The sequence below is a fragment of the Hyperolius riggenbachi genome, chromosome 5 (genome assembly GCF_040937935.1).
Source record: "Hyperolius riggenbachi isolate aHypRig1 chromosome 5, aHypRig1.pri, whole genome shotgun sequence".
Classification (NCBI taxonomy): Eukaryota; Metazoa; Chordata; class Amphibia; order Anura; family Hyperoliidae; genus Hyperolius; species Hyperolius riggenbachi.
Window position 1 is genome coordinate 310,120,822 of NC_090650.1, and position 21,851 is coordinate 310,142,672.

Genomic DNA, 21,851 nt, shown 5'->3' on the forward strand with positions numbered 1-21,851 from the left:
CCTCTCATTGTTCTTTGCTTTGCGATTGGATGTTGGTGTTTACACTTGTTTGGTTGGTCCATGTGACCTTATTGGGATGGTATATAAATGCATGCATTTGTGTTTGTTTTTCCTTTTGAGTGAGCTTATACAGCTTGAGGAAGGAGTTCTCTCCGCAACAGCGTCTGGCGCTGTCCCTGGGCCTTATCTCTTTTATGCAATAAAGAGCTTTAAATACATCTACGTGGTGCTGCTGATCTCTGCTTTTTCTTGATTGGGGTGCTGCTGGACTACAGCACCATATCAGCTCAGCAAACATTTACCCTCATTGGAGTGCCTATCAACCTTGCTTAACAATGGATGAGGGATGACAGACTAGCTCATTTTGGCAATAACCTGACTGGTGGCAAAAAATATAACAATAACCTAACTGGTGGCAAGAGGAAGTAATTGCCATTCTTGCCAGCTCACAGAATTCTGAACACATGATAAGAGGTCCCCCATTTACATACCAAAAAGAGAATAGAATGGGTGTCAGATGACTACCAATCTGCATACCTGGATCTACAATTCATGGGAGGGGCAAGTAGCTGACTTTAACCTTTGCCAAAATAATTGGCAAGGTGATCATGTGGGTCTCTACCTCATTGCGCTAGAGCAAGGAGCTGAATTGATGGAAGGGGCGGGGCTGGTGCCGCCTCAAGCACTGTAGCTTCAGCCCATTGCATACACACCAGCGTAGTTGTATAATCACACGGTGCATTAGGATGCCACGTAATATTTAAATTATAGTGGAGCTGGCAGCAATCAAAATGTCAGACTTAGTCCGACACTTTTATCTAAAAGGGCTGATGCTTTGCCATATTTTATCAGGTAACCTCGCCACATTTCTCTTATATATATTATTATTTAGTATTTATATAGCACTGACATTTTCCACAGCGATGTACAGAGTATACTGTCTTGTCACTAACTGTCCCTCAGAGGGGCTCACAATCTAATCCCTTCCACAGACATATGTCTATGTATGTATTGTGTAGTTTTTGTATCGTAGTCTAGAGCCGATTTAGGGGAAAGTCAATTAACTTATCTGTATGTTTTTGGGATGTGGGAGGAAACTGGAGTGCATGGAGGAAACCCATGCAGACACTGGGCGAACATATAAAATCCATGCAGATAGTGATTCGAACCAGAGACCCAGCACTGCAAGGCTAGCCACTACACCACCACGCTGCCCATATGTCTGACATTGGACCTAAGCTTGAAAAGGCAGCTATCACACACAGTAAGAAATAGGATTCAAAAGGCACACCATTATTTTAATCAACACAATAAAATAATACTTTTTGATATCTCCATTCAGAACAAAGTCATGACATTCAATAATATCAAACCACAATCTGGTATTCCAAGATTCACTTTGCACAGTGTTAAAGTGTGAAGTGGTAACATGATCAATACACAGCGACCCTGTGAAGGAGGAAAACATGTCTAAAAGCTTGTCTTATGTGTGTTTCTTGTTCAATCTATTTAAGTGTAATTGACTATATAATTTTGTTATTACTCAACAGACTCAGATACCAGCCATGAGGTAACTATGCAAACTATTGTTACCAGCTTTGTTGTATTTGCTGCAGTTCCAAGGCAATGGCATGCACAGCCGCTTCTGCTGATACCTGCAGGTCATTTCAATGGCATTTATTTTGAAAAGAATTCACTGTATGAGCTTTTCTAAAATATACTATCCTATTATAACGTTACAAATCATATTGAAATATATCATGATCATGATAGGTAAAGGAAAACCAAAGCTTTCTAAAAATGGGGTGTAACACACACACACTACCTGGCACACAAACTATTTTTTAATAACCATTCTATTTCAGTTTGCAACCAGCCTTGATTTGGTAATATTGGGTAAGCTATTTTGATTAATTTCTTTGGAATGATGGTGACAGTGAACATCAATGACTGCAGCTTTAAAGAGACACTTAAGCAGAAAAACATTATAATACAGTGATTTGTATGTGTAGTACAGCTAAGAAATAAAACATTAGGAGCAGTGACATAAGTCTAATGCTAGCTACACACTATGAGATTTTTTTGGCAGATTTACTGTAAGATCGATTATTTCCAACATGTCCGATCTGATTGCCAATTTCTGAGCATTTTCCGATTGATTTCCGAATATTTTCCATTCACTGCAATTGGAAAATGATCGGAAATCAATAGGCAATCAGATCGGACATTTTGGAAATAATCGATCTTGCAGCAAATCTGCCAGAAAATCTCATAGTGTGTACCTAGCATTATATTGTTTCCAGTACAGGAAGAGTTAAGAAACTCCAGTTGTTATCTATGCAAATGAGCCATTGAGCTCTGCGGCTTTCAAAGTCGCAGAGAGCACTGTCTTCTGAAGCTTGTCATCGCAACTGTTAGTCATTGTATTTTCTTTTTCTCTGCAGAGAAGGGATTTAAAAGTTCACTAGCCTGCTCTGTAAAATCATTTAGAATGCTGAGTAGTGTGTAAACTGCAAATATTAGAGAATGATGCAATGTTATAAAAAAAATCTATGTAACTGAAAATCAAAATATGAGAATATTTTCTTTGCTACTAATGTCCTAGTAATTATCCGTACTACACAAGCAATTCATTATATCATAATTTTTTTTTCCGCTTCAGTGCCTGATTGTGTAACTATTGGCTGTGGAACTCAGCCGGTGGTGGCTAGCCAAAGCAATGGAATTGTACACTTTGGTTCACATGTTATGGATATTATTATATTATTGTGTTACCATACAAAATTTGGCAAAAAAGCATCCTGGCACATGAGCTTCAATCTGAATGTCACACTCTGCGTAGACATACAATTTTTTGAAGGAAGAGAAAAGTCTATACTCACCGCAGCAGGAAAGGAGACAAAATAAAGGACAGGAAGAAAACATATGGGTATCATAGTGGTATGACTACAAATTATGGGGCCCCTGGCAAAACTTTTATTGGTATCCTCTATGGTCCCCCTCCTCCTATGTATGACCAGAGGACCCATCTGCCAGGGGTTTTATAACAAGTGTGGCCACCCTGCCCCCCACACATAACAAGTGCAGCCACAACAACTGTTCTTCTGGAAATGTGGACCCTATGGTAAGAAGTTCGGTCGCCCTATGGCCTTGAGCAGCAAGGTTTCTGTCTCTCACCATCTCCCGTGGTCAAACAATGATCCTCTACTGCAACTCATGTTTATGGCCACATACTGGATCTGTTTTTCTAATGCTGCTCTTTCCTATCTAAGTTCATAAATTCCCCCCCCCCTCCATTCCTCCTCTCTGACAACTTACTGAAATACAATCTTCTTCCATCTAACCCATCTGCAAACCCTATGCCCCTACCAATGCACATGCGCAGAAATATCAAAAACCTTAACCTCCAGACTCTTTCAGCCTCTCTACATCCCCTTCTTATTTTATCCTCCTTCTGTGACCCTGATCTACCAGCTGCATACTTACCACAATGCACTAGCTTCTGCCTTCACCTCTGCTGCCTATTTCATCACCACAGGGCCTATCATCAACCATGGCTCACCAAGGAAATCCAACTACTGAAGAGCTGCTCCCAAGTAACTTAAGTATGCTGGTGTAAAAATGATTCAGATGAGTAAATTCCTGTTCTGCAAACCCAGACTGCTTTTTTATACCTTCAATTTCCTTCTTCAGCCTCCACCCCTCACCACCCACTCCCCTATCTCAGCTGAAGACTTTGCCTCGTTCTTCAATGACAAAATCAACAACATTAGAAATGGCTTCATGCAGAAACCTAGCCCACAGATCCAGACCGCCTAACCTCACCTCCTCTCTATCAGCCTCCATAACAATGTGATAACATCATACACAAATTGATTTCCTAAAGTTATTTCTGCTAAAAGGTGTTCCACAAGTTTTTGAATCACTGGATGCACTTAATTTTAAACACAGTGGAATTTGCTGTGTGTTTTACAGGTTAGATTTAAATAATTTTCCAACCTGCTAAGGGCCAGATGATTTTTTTTTTATTATACCCTAATGCATAAAACCTTAAAACTACAGGGGCATACACACGCACTATTGAAGCCAATGACTGGTCCGTCAGACCCTCCCGCTGGGCGGACGTTCAGCCGACAGTAGTGCGTGTGTACGCACTGTCGGCAGACTGATAAGGCTGTTCCTGAATAGCCTTATCAGTCCGCCGACAGTGCGTACACACGCACTACTGTCGGCTGAAAGTCCGCCCAGCGGGAGGGTCTGACGGACCCGTCGTTGGCTTCCGTAGTGCGTGTGTACGCACCTTAAGAAAAGTGTCTGCCTAGAGAGATCGGAATAGATAGATAGATAGATAGATCTATAGATGAACAGTTAGAATTTTAAGGACAGCATAAATTATTTCAGGTTTTAGTAAATATTTACTACATAAACACAAAAGAAGGTTTGGGTAATTTTTTTTATTATCCTGTTCTTTTTTTGCAAAGTCATTTATTCTTTTCAAATTATACAAATAAAGTCATTATAATTCAACAAAAGGTGGCCTGTTAAATGCAGTTTAAAACAGATAAATACATGTTTTTATTTTCTCAAACACATCGGAATACAAATATAACAAAAATATGTCATCAGAGTGCTCAACTGCATTTTCCATAGAACAAAAAAATAAAATAAAAATTAACACTTGTAGTTAAGACAATAACAAAGTAAAAAATAAAAATAAACAAAAGATCCTTCATGAGAATGTAGTTGTGCTCGTTCATTTGCCAAAATCTGCTGCTCCATTCAGGCAACTTGGTTGTTGTGAATAAGAGATCCTTGAACGACCAGGTGCGTCTGTCCAGAAACAGCGAGACAGTGGGGATAAAGGCAGTGCAGGCAGCTCCCAGATAACTTTTTTTTTCCAGCTCCTCAAAAGAGCCAATTATAAGAAAGCAAAATAAGCAGAACACTGAAGTCTTGGTTGTATATACACAAATAGCACTGAACAATATCCATTGTTCATGTTGAGATGGAGGTGAAAGTTTTTCTTTGTTTATTTTTCTGCTATTGTCATTTAAAAACCATCACAAAGAATTTAAATATTCCAGTGCCACTTCATAGCAGAATTTGTACTGATCCTGAAATGAAAGAGAATAGAGATATGAACAGAGCAGTCTAGTGGTTGGCAGCAGATGAGTAAGTTCTGTACACATCTATTAATGTAATTATATGGGCCTGATTCACAAAGCGGTGCTAACAGTTAGCACGCTGGTGAAATGCCCTTTATCACGCCTAAACTCAGTTTAGGCATGATAAGTTTAGGTGTGATAAGTTTAGGCATGATAAGTTTAGGCATGATAAGTTTAGGGGTGATAAGTTTAAGCACCAACTGGGTTAGCACCGCAGTGCACAGCTGATCAAAAGTTTTGCGCTAGAAAAGTCTGGTGCACTTCGCATAGAGTTTAATGGCGCTGCTTTGCGTGCGGGACTTTGCGCGCGATCTAAACTTATCTAAACTTATCATGCCTAAACTTATCACACCTAAACTTAACACGCCTAAACTGGCTTTTCACCAGCATGGTGCAATGGTTATCACGCCTAAAGTCCCTAACTGAGTTAGCACCGCTTTGTGAATCGAGCCCTATATGTGCTTGTACTGTATATTTGCTTGCTTGGTCAGTCCACTGAAAGCTACAGCTGGATGAGGTTATTGCTGGTGCTTAGAAGTAAAATTTCTGATAGATGCTCCTTTAATCCACTCACTCCTATTCCTTTTCTCTCTCTCTCTCTCATTCTTCAAAGCCCATGCAATCTGACTATACCGCTTTCTGGCCCTGCTTCTGTTTCCTTAAATCATTTCTCAGCATGGGTCCTCCAGTTCATGTCTTCTGAAATCCCTATTATCATTAATGATTGTAACGTTCCTGTTGACATCTACAATTCTGCTGTCATCAAATTTCTCTCACTCACCTCCCCCTATGGCCTGTCTAAGTGGTCTACCGCCCCAACTCACACTGATGGCCACAAGCTTGATCTCAAATTCACTCATATGTTTTATCACTGGTTTTACTAATGCTTCACTCCCTCTTTCTGGCCATAACTTATTAAACTTCTCTTTCTCACATCTGCACATAAACTATCACAACCTAGACATGCAATCTGTCTCGGATGCCCTAGCACCTCTCCTCGGATCATTGTTCACGGACCTGAAGATGGCAGCTACATATTACCCCAACTCTGCCACAGCAGTCATGGGGCTCGATTCACAAAGCGGTGCTAACCCAGTTAGCATGCCTAAAAGATTTTAGGCATGATAACCATTGCACCATGCTGGTGAAAAGCCAGTTTAGGCGTGATAAGTTTAGGTGTGATAAGTTTAGGTGTGATAAGTTTAGGCATGCTAAGTTTAGATAAGTTTAGATCGCTTGCAAAGTCCTGCACGCAAAGCAGCGCCATTAAACTTTATACAAAGTGCACCAGTCTTTGCTAGCGTAAAACTTTTGATCAGCTGTTCAGTGCGGTGCTAACGCAGTTGGCGCTTAAACTTATCATGCCTAAACTTATCACACCTAAACTTATCATGCCTAAACTTATCGCACCTAAACTTATCATGCCTAAACTTATCACACCTAAACTTATCATGCCTAAACTTATCACACCTAAACTTATCACACCTAAACTTATCATGCCTAAACTTATCACACCTAAACTTATCACACCTAAACTTATCATGCCTAAACTTATCACACCTAAACTTATCACACCTAAACTTATCATGCCTAAACTGAGTTTAGGCGTGATAAAGGGCTTTTCACCAGGGTGCTAACTGTTAGCACCGCTTTGTGAATCAGGCCCATGGAATTTTTTTTCCTCCTAAGTGATATTTTTACACCTTATCAATAAAATGCCTTTTAAGCTACCAGCAAGCAAGCAAATAATAATTTTGACAGTACCTTTTCACCTACTTTTTAGTACTTTTTCATTTGCAGAGTGCTTAAAAGTTATTTTAAACATTAGAGGAAAAATGATCTCCTAGGAGAAAACTTAGGAGAAAAAGTGAATTGGATCGGACCCTAGGGGCCATATGCAATTCACTTTTTCTGCTGAGTTTTCTCCTAGGAGATCATTTGCACAATGTATAAATAAATTGCCTTTTACACCACCAGCAAGCCAGAAAATACTCAAAATAATTTTGACAGTATTTTTTCATCAACTTTCTGGTACTTTTTCCATTTCAAAGTGCTAAAAAGTTATTTTAAATGGAAGATGAAAAATTATCTCCTAGGAGAAAACTCAGGAGAAAAAATGAATCGCATATGGGCCTATGTGTTTTAGGTGATTATACTGGGCATAATGTGGTTCAAATGCAGGAAACATAAACTAAAATATGAAAGGGCTAGTTCACAGTGCTCAGTTGTCAACTCAGTTCTATGGGCCTGTTCACAGTACTGTGTTGTATAGGATCATGTTATACTAGCTCGCTACATGCAGGCTTTATCTTAAAGTCTATGTCCAGTCTCCACTGCAGTTCACACTCATTGTAACACATGCATTATGCAACAGACCACTGTGAGTCCAGCCTAACAGTTTTTAACAATGCACAAAATGAAACATTTGACTCCAGTACTACACATTTGACTCCACAAAACCCCATCTATTTATCTGTTGCCGCCAGCAACATTGTTGCATGGATCTGAGTTAAGGGGAGGGAACTTCTTTTTATTTACTTTTTTCCTCCACTTTATTAGTGGGTGCAGCATTGCATGACTCTAATTGTCTGAAAGTTTATATGCCCGTACTATATAGAGGACACATTTCATTGGTGCACAGATAGGACCTGCAGTCATTCTGCATCCTGTAATAGTGTAGAATATTCCTGGTAGCTGGAAGGAGTAGTTGAAGAAATCCGTCCCTTCTCATACAAATAAAGCTTAGGGAAAATAAATACTTCCATCTTTTTTTTAATGTATATGGGCTATGCAATAGCAAGTGTCACACTCACAAATTCTAGCTTGTTTAAAGTTTATTTGGTAACTTGTGTGTGAGTTGTCCTTTTCCTGGTTGTCTAGAGTATTTAGGTTACAAAATAACTGTTGCATTTCCTTACAGTTAGCATACACAGTAATGTTTTGTTTCCCTGACACACCCAGCCATTTGAGTTTCATGTTATTCCCTCACGTGGAAACTGTTCTGTGTTCTGATTCTCATCTTGCTGGGAAAACAGAATAAAAAAAATGCAATCTGTCCCATGCTCCACTACAGTTTACTTTAGTAGAATCCCTTTTTTTTACACAGAATCCACTTTATTATACAAACAATAGGGAAATAAAATAGGAACTATATTCTCTGATAAGGAGAAATATGACTGCCGCTAGAAGTTCAACACTTTGATCACCACCGGCCTCGCGCTGCACCATGTAACATAAATATTAAGTGGGCATATTTAGGCTAATTCTGAGTTGCTTTTGTGTGCAGTTTAGAATTGCAGCTGCTTCATTTTATTGGTCCATTTTAAGCCGAATACATTTACAAAAAAAAAAAATTGCATAAATTTATTTATTTATTTATTTGTTGTATTTATAAAGCGCCAACATATTACGCAGCGCTGGACATTAATTTAGGTTACAGACAATATTTAGGGGTGACAAACAGCAATATGACAATACAGGAATACAAGAAAACCAGATCACACAGCACAGTATGAGTACAAGGTAATGCTTAGTCACTGGATGGGAGCGTGGAGATTAGGCAAGTTAGGTTCACTCAAATGCATAGCATGGGTGCACAGTAATAGAGGTGCATGATCAGGTAGGACACAAAAGGAGTGAGGACCCTGCCCAAAGGCTTACAATCTAGAGGGAGAGGTAGGGACACGAGAGGTAGGGGACCAGAGTTCGGCTGTGGGTTTAGAGCAATTGTGAGGGGTGGTAGGCAAGAGTGAAAAGGTGAGTTTTGAGGGCCTTCTTGAAGGTGTTGAAGGAGGGGGCTGCCCTAATGGGTGGAGGTAGGGAGTTCCATAGTGTCGGAGCGGCTCTTGAGAAGTCTTGGAGGCGTGCATGGGACTGGGTGATGCGGGGGACGGTCAGGCGAAGTTCATTGGAGGAGCGGAGTGAGTGGCTTGGTGTGTATCTCTGAGTAAGATCAGAAATGTAGGTTGGACAGGTTTTGTGGATGGATTTGTAGAGCAGACACAATATCTTGAATCTGATTCTGGACTGGATAGGAAGCCAGTGGAGGGATTCACGGAGGGGAGCCGCCCTGGTGGAGCGATGGGAGGAGTGGATAATTCTGGCAGCCGCATTCATGATGGACTGCAGTGGGGCTATTCGGGTCTTAGGGAGTCCAGACAGAAGGGCATTGCAGTAGTCGAGGCGGGAAATTATGAGGGCATGGATGAGGAGTTTGGTGGTGGCAGGGGTCAGGAAAGGGCGAATCTTACAGATGTTACGAAGGTGGAAGTTGCAGGACTTTGTGAGGTTTTGGATGTGGGGAGTGAAGGAGAGTGCGGAGTCCAGGGTGACACCCAGACAGCGGGCTTGAGAGGTAGGGTGAATAGTAGTGTGGTTAACAGTGACCTGCACATCTGGGAGGTCCAGGGATGACCGGGGTGGGAAGATCATAAATTCCGTTTTGTCTAGATTTAGTTTTAGGAACCTAGCGGACATCCAGGAGGAGATGGCAGATAGGCAGGAGGAGACCTTGTCCATGGTAGTGGTGGATATGTCAGGGGTGTGGAGATAGATTTGGGTGTCATCTGCATACAGATGATAGTTAAAACCCATGGAGGAGATAACCTTGCCAATGGAGGATGTGTATAGGGAGAACAGTAGGGGGCCAAGGACCGAGCCTTGGGGGACTCCCACTGAGAGGTGGTTGGGGGTGGACGAGGACTCATTGAAGGAGGTCGTGAAGGAGCGGTTGGAGAGGTAGGATGAAAGCCAGGTCAGGGCGAGATCGTGAATGCCCATGGATTGGAGGGACTGGAGGAGTAGGGGATGATCTACTGTATCAAAAGCTGCTGAAAGGTCAAGGAGGAGGAGAATGGTGTATTTATCTTCAGCTTTAGCTAAGGCAAGGTCATTGACCACTTTGGTGAGAGCCGTTTCGGTTGAGTGGGCAGGCCGAAATCCAGATTGCAGTGGGTCTAGTAGTGAGTTGGCATCGAGGTACTGGGTCAGGCGTTTGTGAACCAGACGCTCAAGGAGTTTTGAGGCGAAGGGGAGGAGGGAGATCGGGCGGTAGTTGGAGGGTAGCGAGGGGTCGAGGGAGGGTTTCTTGAGCAGAGGCAGTACAGTGGCCTGCTTGAAGTCTGAGGGGAAGGTGCCTGTGGATAGGGAGAGGTTAAACATGGTAGTGAGGACTGGGGCCAGATCCGTGAAGTGAGGCTGAAGTAGATCAGAAGGGATAGGGTCAAGGGGGGAGGTAGTGGTATGGGAAGTCTGCAGTAGATGGTTGACCTCCTCAGTGGTAGTAGGAGTGAAGGAGGTGAGGGGAGGATAGGGTGGAGAAGGAGTAGGTTGTGAGCAGGTGGGAGGTGAAGATTGAAGATTGGATATTTCCTGACGGATGGAGACTATTTTGTTGGTGAAGTGGGTGGCTAAATCTGTGGCAGAGAGGGAGGAAACAGAAGGTGGGGGGGTGGGTTTAAGCAGGGAGTTGAAGGTGCTAAAAAGACGCCGGGGATTGGAAGCTTGTGCTCCGATGAGCTTGGTAAAGTATTCCTGCTTCGCATGAGCAAGGGCAGTGTGGAACTGCTGCAGGTTAGTCTTGTACTGTAGGAAATCCTGGTTTAGTCGAGTTTTCCGCCATTTTCGTTCAGTGGCGCGTGTTTCCCTCTGGAGGTTGCGAGTATGGGTAGTGCTCCAGGGCTGGGGGTTAGGGGGTCGGTTGCGGCGGAATATTGGTGGAGCAGCTTTCTCTAGGGCTGATGAGAGAATTTGGTGATACTGAGCTGCAGCAAGATTAGGATAGGTTAGGGTGGGGAGAGTGGAGGATAGGCCATGGAGGGAGTCAGCAAGGATGCCAGGGTTGAGCTTGCGTAGGTCTCGCTGCCATCGACCAGGTGGGTGGGCGGGTAGTTTGGAGGTGCCTTCCGTGAGGAGGTTGAAGGCGAGAAGGTAATGGTCTGAGGGTGGAAATGGTGCGATGTCGAGGTCTGCAATGGTGGTGGATTTAGTGAATATAAGGTCGAGAGTGTGACGTGCAGTGTGAGTGGGGGCGTTGGTGTGTTGTACTAGGCCATGTGAGTTGGCTATGGTGAGTAGCCGGGTCACAACAGAGTTCTTGGGTTTATTGATGGGTATATTGAAATCCCCGAGGATGATGGTGGGGAGGTCAGAGGAGAGGATGTGTGGGAGCCAGGAGGCAAGGTTGTCGAGAAATTGTCGTGTGGAGCCCGGAGGGCGGTATAAGACTGCAACAATGGCTGGGAGGGGATTGTAGAGGCGGATAGTGTGGGCCTCAAATGATGTGAATTGTAGGGAGGAAGGTGGAGTGAGGACACGGAATGTGCAGGATGGGGAGAGGAGCAGACCCACCCCTCCCCCGGTCCTGTTGTCTGGTCTGGGGGTGTGACTGAGGTGAAGCCCCCCGTATGAGAGGGAAACCTCTGCGGCAGAGTCAGAGGGGGTGAGCCATGTCTCAGTGAGTGCGAGGATGGTGAGGGATTTGGAGAGGAAGAGGTTGTGGACCTCTGTAAGTTTATTGCGGACGGATCTGGCATTCCAGAGACCGCAGGGTAGGGGGAGCATGTGCTTGTGAGTGGGATGGATGGAAATGAGGTTGGGGCGAGGATGGGTGTTGAAGTTGTTTGTGGACAGAGAGCTGTGAAGCGGGTCAGCAGGGGATGCTTGTCTGGCAGCAGGCTGTGGCCCAGGGTTAGGCGATATATCACCAGCAGCAAGTAAAAGTAGGAGGGAGAGAGTAAGCAAATGTGAATGGGATTTAAATGTTTGTGAGGTTTTTGAGCTGCTGGTGGGAGAGAGAGATTTCAGGAGAGCTAACAGTTCATGAGAAATTTTCAGCAACGTAGAGTTATTACTATCTCTAATTATAATAATTAACATTCTTCATCAAGACTGTCTTTGGTGGTGAACATTGGCTGTGGATGACCATTGTATAGTTACCCTCTTGCAGAAAGTATGCCTTTATCTCAAGATAACTGTGCAGGCATGGGTCAGCACCTTGCTGCTTGTCCCTCTCGTGTGTCACTGACAGATACTGCTGTTTCCAGTGGCATAAATATCTTGATAAGAACACTGCTGTAAGCTGCCATCTAGCAAAGCCTCTGACCATTACAGCATCCATCTACACTGTGTAGCCTTATTGGAGCTAAATTATTGTGATAGTGAACAGTGAAGACATTGGCAGCATTAGGGCCTCATCTCTTTCTCTGAACTTTAAAGGGATACTGTAGGGGGGTCGGGGGAAAATGAGTTGAACTTACCCGGGGCTTCTAACGGTCCCCCGCAGACATCCTGTGTATGCACAGCCGCTCACTGATGCTCCGGCCCCGCCTCCAGTTCACTTCTGGAATTTCTGACTTTAAAGTCAGAAAACCACTGCCCCTGCGTTGCCATGTCCTCGATCCCGCTGATGTCATCAAGAGCGCACGGCGCAGGCCCAGTATGGTCTGTGCCTGCGCTGTACGCTCCTGGTGACATCAGCGGGAGCGAGGACACGGTAACGCAGGCGCAGTGATTTTCTGACTTTAAAGTCAGAAATTCCAGAAGTGAACTGGAGGCGGGGCCGGAGCATAGGTGAGTGGCTGCGCGGGCACAGGATGTCTGCGGGGGACCATTAGAAGCCCCGGGTAAGTTCAGCTCATTTTCCCCCGACCCCCTACAGTATCCCTTTAAGTAAAAGCCCTACAAGTAAAAATCCTGCCCCTATTCTCCCATACAAGAAAGCAGGGATGTAAGTAGAGGGGAGAAGCCCCTGTGACTACAGGGGGCCCAGAGCTGTAAGGTGGCCCCAAATACTACTTCACTCCCTCCAATAAAGGTCTCCATCCTTGAGATCAGGTGATTTTGTGGCCATACTAACTAAAGGTGTAAAGATTATGATGTCAACACATGTTTTATGACCATCGCAAGATGGCCCCAGGCTTTGAGGGTCACCAGTGCATAGGCAAGGGAAATTGGGGTCCCAATCAAAGTTTTTCTGGGGGGGCCCCCATGATTTGTAGTTATGCCCCTGCAAGAAGGTATTGTGCTACAATCAGGCAGTCCAAGGACCACTGCAGAGAATTTGCTTGGTAGCCACAGAGCAGGAAGACCCTCAAGTTTTCATAGGCAGAAAAAACAGGAAAGTAGTAAATTAATTATTATGTAATATCTACATCCTATAAATTATGAAGTGTCTATGAATAACCGTGCTATAAAAAATATTCCTAATTTGGCACCTTGGATCCAAAGCCATCTTTAAAGTAAATGTGTAATGGTAAAGTAATGTGAAGGTAACATGATAATGATCACACAACAACTATAGCTCTCTGGTTGCACCTCCATGTTGTTTGGGAATTTAACAGATTTGACAGCTAAGAACAAAAATACACAGGTTGTTTTACAGGCACTTATAGCAGAATTTATCAGGCTTAAAAAAACTAGGGACAATACAGAATACACTACAAAAGCAATACTTCTGTTCAGCAAATATCACTAACATGTCAACTCTTTGCATCTAATATCAAATCCTCTGGACATTACTGGATGCTCTTGAGGTGATCACCACATCATAGATGAATATACAAAAATAGTTGGGACTCCTAGTTGTATTTTCACATAGTAGCCTGTAATTTAGTACTTGATACAGGGGTAAATCTCTCCAGTACAAAGCATCATTTACCCAGAAATAAACAAGAAAATATGAAGGTTGGCCAAGGCTCCCCAGGTCTAATATACAGGTAGTCTATCCACCTGCAGGATAATGTGTGAGGAAATTCTGTACTCAGTACAAATCTCGGCAAAAGGTGTCATGACACAAATCTACTTTTAGTGTATGATAATCCTTTGTCATGCATAGAAATAAGGGCACAGGGGGGTACAGTGTCAGCAAAGCACAAATAGACAAAGTTTAAGGTGTGGGACAAAAGAAAGGTGTTAGTAGAGACGTTGTGCATGGCTTGTATCTGAAAGCCTGATTTTGAATAACGGATAACATATCTAGAAGGGTAACTTCATTGCTGTGTTTAAAGCAGACCTGGACTCAGAACTTCCTTTCTATTCTAAAAGATACACAACAGCATAATAATCTTTAAAAAAAAACATTTCTTTGTTACAGCTTATACACATCCTAAAATAAATCTGCACAGTTTCTACTTCCTGATTCATGGAAGCAGACATATTGTTTACAGCCTGTGCTTTCAAGTGGGCTTATCTGATTATCTGTCATAGGCAGTCATGTGACACAGGGGAAGATCAAAATACAACCTGTGATTGGACACAAATGAGGGGGAATTACACAGGCTAATCTTTCTAAATACATACAGGGTGCATTTCTCTAGGTTTTCCTTTTGTCCAGTGCAAGAGTTCAGGTCCACTTTAAGCTGCTGAATGTCCACTCTACCTGATTACTAGAACTGACTTCCTTTGCTTATGACACAGATGTATCATTTCTGCATCAGGTTTCTGTTTGGGTTGAGAGAAGAGAAAATGAGGCACTGTTTGTTGCAAAATGAAAAATACTTTTAATCCACGGTGAAGCGACACATCAGGGTACACAGTGGGGATGAGGGATGCCTCACCCCCACTGTGCCTCACCCCCACTGTGCCTCACCCCCACTGTGTACCCTGTTGTGTCGCCTCACCGTGGATTAAAGGTATTTTTCATTTTGCAACAAACAGTGCCTCATTTTCTCTTCTCTCAACACATGCACTGACTGCCTCTGAGAGCACGCTTGGGCATGAAATACAAAATCCGGTAAACCCAGTATCCTTTAGCTGGCATCTAATGCCCGTCTCTCTCTCCACAATATTATTAGGTTTCTGTTTGGGTGCCCAGAATACATCATTTCTGTATCACATTACTGTTTACGCTGCCCATAATACAACGTTGTCATTGTTTATAGTTCCTTATGTGTTTTCCATGTTGTGTGCTGAGCCAACGTTCTCAGAGTGATTTACAAGCCTTCTATCTGTTGAAAGAATTTCAGCAAGCTGTTCACTCAAGTCAGTTTTATCAGATGGAGATCTGGTCTAATATCAAGCAAAATAGCAATTGGAGAAACAACTAATATCGGGTAGATACTGACCATTTACCACATCTATTAGTGTATGTCTGCTTGAAAGATGGATATGTCCACTGTTTGGCTAGATACAATTCTGCCACTGTCTAATGGTGCCCATACATGGTACAATAAAAACATTTGATGTTCCCGTTTATTTGACCAAAACAATAGAATTGAACGAAAGTCAAAAATAATCTTTTTTTTCGATCAAGAAAACAAATGATTATCCCGTTTTTTTCTATACAAAATCCAATCGGACATGTTGGAAAAATCTTTATATCCGCTCTAACTAAATAATCAAACAAAATTATCTAATAAAAAAAGAATGAAAAAATTATACCATGTATGGACACCATTAGAAAGATTTAAAGGAACCAGAAGTGAAAAAAATATAGAGGCTGCAATCTCCATTCCCTTATGAACAATGCTGGTTGTCATTCTGTCATGCTGAACTTTTGACTTTAGTTAATTAATGCAAGTGAACAGAGGTTTCAAAAGAATAAAACAATATGATAAAACTTTTAAAACATGGAAGTGGCTGTGGTGGAATTATAACCACTCCAAAGGACACTCAGAAACCAATAAGTTTCAAGGTATAATACAATACGAATTTATTTATATACTCCAAGATTTCACAACACGTTTCATGGGCATATCCACACTTCCTCAGGCAATTAAAAAGGGAGCATATAGCAATGGTAGTCCAGGTCTGCATTAAGCGCCTCTCACAGAGCCACAGCCACTTTCATGTTTTAAAAGTTTTATCATATTGTTTTATTCTTTTGGCGCCTCTGTTCACTTGCATTAATCTTCTATCCACCCTGGTGGAAGGGCGGCAAACGTTATACGTTTCTTCCTATCTACAGAGAGCGACTTCTTATCCCTGAGTGGGGACAGGCTTAATCTCCCCACCTGCTGTTACAGTGGTTGCCTCAATGGTAACCGTGGTTTGTGAGTCCTGTACTTACTTTTTATCACCTCCTCATTGTATCCATACATACTACACTATATTGGGCTCTTGGTGTGTCCCTGTGTTCTCTTTTGGCTTTAGTTGTTTTTCAATCACAAACTTGCAACAAGCATGCAGCCAGTGGATTCAGACCAGAGTCAAAGCATTTGACCTGCATGTTTATTCTGGGCCAGTGACTTGTAGCATTAGAAGCAGAGCATTAGCACAGAAGTCAGGCAACTGGCATTGATTAGTAGAGAATGAAGATGGAAGATTCAGTATTCCTCTTATTGCAGGTTCCCTTTAAAATTCTTCATCCTTTTGCATGAAGAAAACCGATTCACTAGAGGAGCTTACTGATCAGCCGATATACAGTTAATAAATACTTCTGAGAGAAGTTTATATAATTGGCTAAAGAATGGGCGTGGCTAATGTAGGAAAAAGCAGTTGCCGGGGCCGTCCACTTTGCAGACTGTATTCAAAGAAAATAGTGGCACATATTGCAGTGCTCACAAGTTTAGTTTGGCTCTTGTTTTTGAGTAAAAATGCTTTGAAAACTGTAAATACAAATAGCGGACACTTGCAATTAAGGTTAGAAGGTTAGGCATGCCGTGTTTCCCTGAAGTAAGACCTCCCCTTGAAATAAGCCCTAGCATATATTTTGAGTATACTCGAAATATAAGGTATTCCCCTAAAATAAGTCCTAGTGACAGTGAGCCAGACGGGGACACAGCGTCGCTGGGGTCCTGCTCCCTTCAGTCACCACAGCCCCACACTTGCCCGCTTGCTTGCTTTACCTGTCCTGTGCCCAGCTCCTAGCCTCCTCCTTAAGAAAGTCAGATTCCCTGCGGTTTATGCCCGGCATAATTCAAACCACAGATCAGCGGTGAAAGGCTGCTCATGTAGCCCTGTAATAGCACCGCCCTGTACAGGAAGTAAACAAAGATCACTTCCTGTATACGGCATTGCTTACTATACATTAGCTGCCTTCACCGCTGATCTGCGGTTTGAATTATGCCGGACATACACCTCAGGAGATCTGACTGTCTTAAGGAAGAAGCCAGGAGATAGGCACAGGACAGGTAAAGCAAACGGGTGGGCGGGTGGGGAAGGGATGGAATCTGACTATATACAGGGGGAATCTGACTATATACAGTGGGAATCTGTCTATATATACAGGAGAACTCTGCCTATATACAGGGGAACTCTGGCTATATACAGGGTTAATCTGCCTATATACAGGAGGAATCTGCCTATACACAGGGGAACTCTAGCAATATACAGGGGGAATCTGGCTAAATACTAAAGGGGGATCTGGCGACCCCCATAAAATATAAGACCTCCCTGAAAATAAGCCCTAGCACATATTTTGAAAGAAAAATTAATATAAGACAGTGTCTTATTTTCGGGAAAACATGTATGTATTTTAGACACTGAGCATGACTATCTGATAAGTGTAAAATCATCTGTTTGCTGATGCCTTTTTGGCATGAACCCATTAGGTACTGTTTGTGGTTGCATTTCATCACAACACGAGATAGCTGAGCTGCTTTATAATATTTATAAAGAACTGGAACTCACAGCTCTCCTGTGCTTTGATATTTGTACATTATGTAACATCTACAGAATAAAAAGATATTCCAGACTTAATAAAATATTATTTCTCTTCACAGTTTTCTTTTCTGTCCCTATTTAACAAAAGAATAAACAAATCCATTTTGATTAATAAAACAATACGCAACTAAAAAGAACTAAAAAAATAAAGAAGTGCAAATTCAACAGGGATTAGATATGGGATGAAAGAATCTCAATATTAGGCCCATAAATAAAACTCCAAGTCAAGCAATAGGGATGGCTCCACTATACGCCAGTATATCTGCTCTTGTAACACCCCATTCAGTAATTCTTGTAGTCACTAAACTCCTGAATTATCAGTGGACTCAGTTCACTAACAATGTGGGGGTTTTAGAAACTGTAACAGCTTTTCTCCTTCTGCTCTATAAAAAGATATCTCCTTCTTATCCATATCCAAAAAGAACGCTTTACAACAGCAGTTATTTCCCCATCAGCTATTTGAGAGGTCATGGAGCGGCAGTTCGAAATGTGGAGACATTTAAGATGTTTGATTTGAATTTAAAGTAGTTTAGAAAAAAACTGCAACATTGTAAACTAAAGGCAATATCCTTGTCTTTCAACTCTAATCCTCTGTGAAAATCCCTTTGGTGGATCCAAGAACCTAGAACCTTTGGCAGTTCTCCTAGCAGCTAACTACTTCTCCTTATTTCAAGCAAATGAGACATCAGCAAGCCACACTGTAGCACAAAAAGTTGCATTCAATACTTTGCCAATACAAACCCCTATTTCTGCCTTCCCGTTTTAAAACATACCGTAGTACATTTGCAGTAATTAGAAATGCACTAAGGGTTGTGCATGGCATTGCTTTACACTTTGCAATAAATATATTTAAATACCTGGCAGGTGCACCCAGTAACTTCTATTGCTAGAAGAATGGGAGTTCCTTCCCGAGCACAGAGCAGGTCACCTAACCCAGTCTATCACCTCCTCACTGTCGAGGGGTATTAACTCTTTGTGACCAGTACTGCAATTACATTTGTTTATAAAACATGCACTCATTACACTGCCCGGCATATAATGAAAAACGCATTTATTCACTGCTCTTTTATGTACATTTTTGGTAGCTATCTATTAGACCGTCAACAAAGCAGCACAAACGTTTATTATCAGATTAGATATCATCTGATTTGTTACACAATGGACAGCTGATCTGAGCACAGCTGCTTCTCCAATCTTACTTCACTGAGCCGGGAGCAGCGGGGAGTTTGGCTTCTCTCGAATTATCTCAGTGAATAATAGCAAGGTACCATGATAGGATGCCACTAGTGCAATAAGTGTCTTCTAGTGCAGAGAAGTGTCTTCACCAATAAATATTCCACATTCAACTGCTAGTGGTTTTATCACTTTAACCACTTTGTCCTCCTTGACTTAGTTGTACGCCGGCGGCGGAGCGTTAGCCCTGGAATCAATGAATCGGGCCATGGTGCCCGATCACTGATTCCTCTCCCCCGCAGAAAAAGCGACAGCTTCTCTCAGAAGCTTCACTTTTTCTGCCTCCTATGTTCCTCTAAGCGTACAATGTACGCTTAGAGTGACTTCATGTAAACAAACTCAAGGTTGCCATTTTGTGGCCAAAAAGTAAAACTACATTTAAATGTAAAGAAAAATTTAAATGCACATCTATTTACCCAAATCAAATACTATTTGCATCCCACCCTCCCAAAAATACCCACATAAAATGTTTAATAATAATAAAAAAGAAAAACATTACAATAAAAAAAACTAAACACATAAATATTTACCTAAGGGTCTAAACTGTTGAAATATCTATATAAAGATGAAATATTTCCATTTTTTTTTATATAAGCTTGTAAATAGTGATGGATGCAAAACGGAAAAAATGCTCTTTTATTTCCAAATAAAATATTGTCGCCATACATTGTGATAGGGACATAATTTAAATGGTGAAATAACCGGGATAAATGGGCAAATACAATACGTAGGTTTTAATTATGGAGGCATGTATTATTTTAAAACTATAATGGCCGAAAACTGAGAAATAATTATTTTTTTCAGTTTTTTTCTAATTCTTTCTGTTAAAATGCATTTACAATAAGGTAGCTCTTAGCAAAATGTACCACCCAAAGAAAGCCTAATTGGTGGTGGAAAAAACAAGATATAGATCAGTTAATTGTGATAAGTAGTGATAAAGTTATAGGCTAATGAATGGGAGGTGAACATTGCTCGGATGCATAAAGTGAAAATGACCGAGGGCTTAAAGAGAAGCCGAGGTGGGATTTAATTATGTTACTGGGGCACAGAGGCTGGTTGTGCACACTAAGACCAGCCTCTGTTGCCCCATGGTGTGCCTCCAGGACCCCCCTGCGCGCCGCTATACCCCTGCAGTGCTGGCGACACACAGCATGTCGCCAGCACAATGTTTACCTATGCGCTGTCAGTCAGCGCCGCTCCCCCGCCTCCTCCGCATCGGCGCTACCCGCCCGCGTCACTTCCCTCCTATCAGCAGGAGGCAAGGGACACGGGCGGGTAGTGCCGATGCGGAGGAGGCGGGGGAGCGGCGCTGACAGACAGCGCATAGGTAAACATTGTGCTGGCGACATGCTGCGTGTCGCCAGCACTGCGGGGGGCATAGCGGCGCGCAGGGGGGTCCTGGAGGAACACCATGGGGCAACGGAGGCTGGTCTTAGTGTGCACAACCAGCCTCTGTGCCCCAGTAACATAATTAAATCCCACCTCGGGTTCTCTTTAAGTGTGTGAGGATCCGCTGGGCTGCCTGCGCAGGCAGGCAGCCTTTTGACCACTGTTCAGGTCTGCATTCTGCAGGTCTCTGGAAGAGAGACTTTTTGTCAGTATTGCAGCTTGCTGCTGAGGAGTTTGCATACACTCGTTATGCAAATCCCCTACCTGCCTCCTTTAATGACTGGCAGTATAAAGAGCTATGTTTCCCAGAGTCCTTTGCTGGTCATAAGGGTTAGTTCCTGTGTAACACTCGCCTGGAGTGTCAGCCTTGCTCTCTGTTAGCCTAGCCTAGAGTAATTCCTGGAACTGCACTAGGCAGTTTCCCTAGTGCAGATAGGATTGCATATCTGTTTTGTTTGTCTGTTGCGATTGTTCTGTCCCAGCGGTGGCCGACAGGAAATCGTTTTGTGTGTCTGGGTGCTAACCAGAACAGCGGTTGTTACTGGTAGCCCCTTCTGATCTGTTATCCTGGATCGCACTAGCCTCTTGCGCTAGTGCTGTGGATCCTTCTGGTCTGCTACTCTCTTGCTGTACTTGGATCGCACTAGCATCTTGCGCTACTGCTGTGGATCCTTCTGTTCTGTCTTCCTGGATCGCACTAGCCTCTTGCGCTGGTGCTGTGGATCCTATCGCTTGCTTATTCCTGTTTTCGTGTATCTGTCTTGTCTGTTACGAACGCGTGCTGGAGGCTCGGTGAGGTAACCATTAAGCAAGCTCTCGCGTCCTCTGTTTCATGTTTGTCTGTCGGTGGTTAGTTAGGCGTGCTTGTCTCTGTTGTGCTTATCATGCGGAGACCGCGCATAAACACGTGCACTGTTGCGAATGAGTGCGGTGTTCGCGTTTAGCTAGCGTTTGTTATTTTCCTTATCTTCTCTTTGTATGATTTGCTGTGCCTTTGCTACTCTCGTGTTCTGCCTTGCTGTAGCCTTGTGTCACCTCTGGCAATCGCCTCTCTCGCGATTGCGTTCCTACTTCATATCTACTGTTGTGTATGCACCGTCGCGGGTTGGTGACTAGTTTGGTGCACACACATACAATCTGTCCCTGTGCTCATTCTCTTCCGCAATCGCTTCTCTTGCGATTGCGTTCTCACTTGGTTTCTTCTGTTGTATGTCCACCGTCGCAGGTGGCGGCTAGATTGGTGGACAAACATACATTCCTCATCTGTGCTTATTCGGTCTTGTGTCGCTGTTAGCAATCGCCATCTCCGGCGATTGCCTTCTCGCTTTGTCTTCCTGGTTGTGTGTTCATCGTCGCAGGGTGGTGACTAGTTTGGTGAACACACATACCCTCTGTCGCTTTGATCTCTCTATTTCAGGGCTATCTTGCCCTGCGTTTCTTCCCTTCGTACAATTCCTGTCTGGC

At 42.9% G+C, this 21,851-nt stretch overlaps 1 protein-coding gene across 5 annotated transcripts in view; it reads right to left on the reverse strand.

Moving 5' to 3' along the window:
• Positions 1-4,496: 4,496 nt before the first annotated feature.
• PTPRM (protein tyrosine phosphatase receptor type M) overlaps positions 4,497-21,851 on the reverse strand; it is a 995,286-nt gene continuing 977,931 nt past the window's right edge. For 3 of the 5 annotated variants that reach the window (XM_068237197.1, XM_068237198.1, XM_068237195.1), the window contains one exon: positions 4,497-5,114. In XM_068237197.1, the coding sequence (XP_068093298.1) occupies positions 5,061-5,114 (54 nt within the window). In that variant the 3' untranslated portion in view covers positions 4,497-5,060. The remainder of the gene's footprint in view (positions 5,115-21,851) is intronic. The other 2 variants (XM_068237200.1, XM_068237199.1) reach the window with 1 other exon arrangement.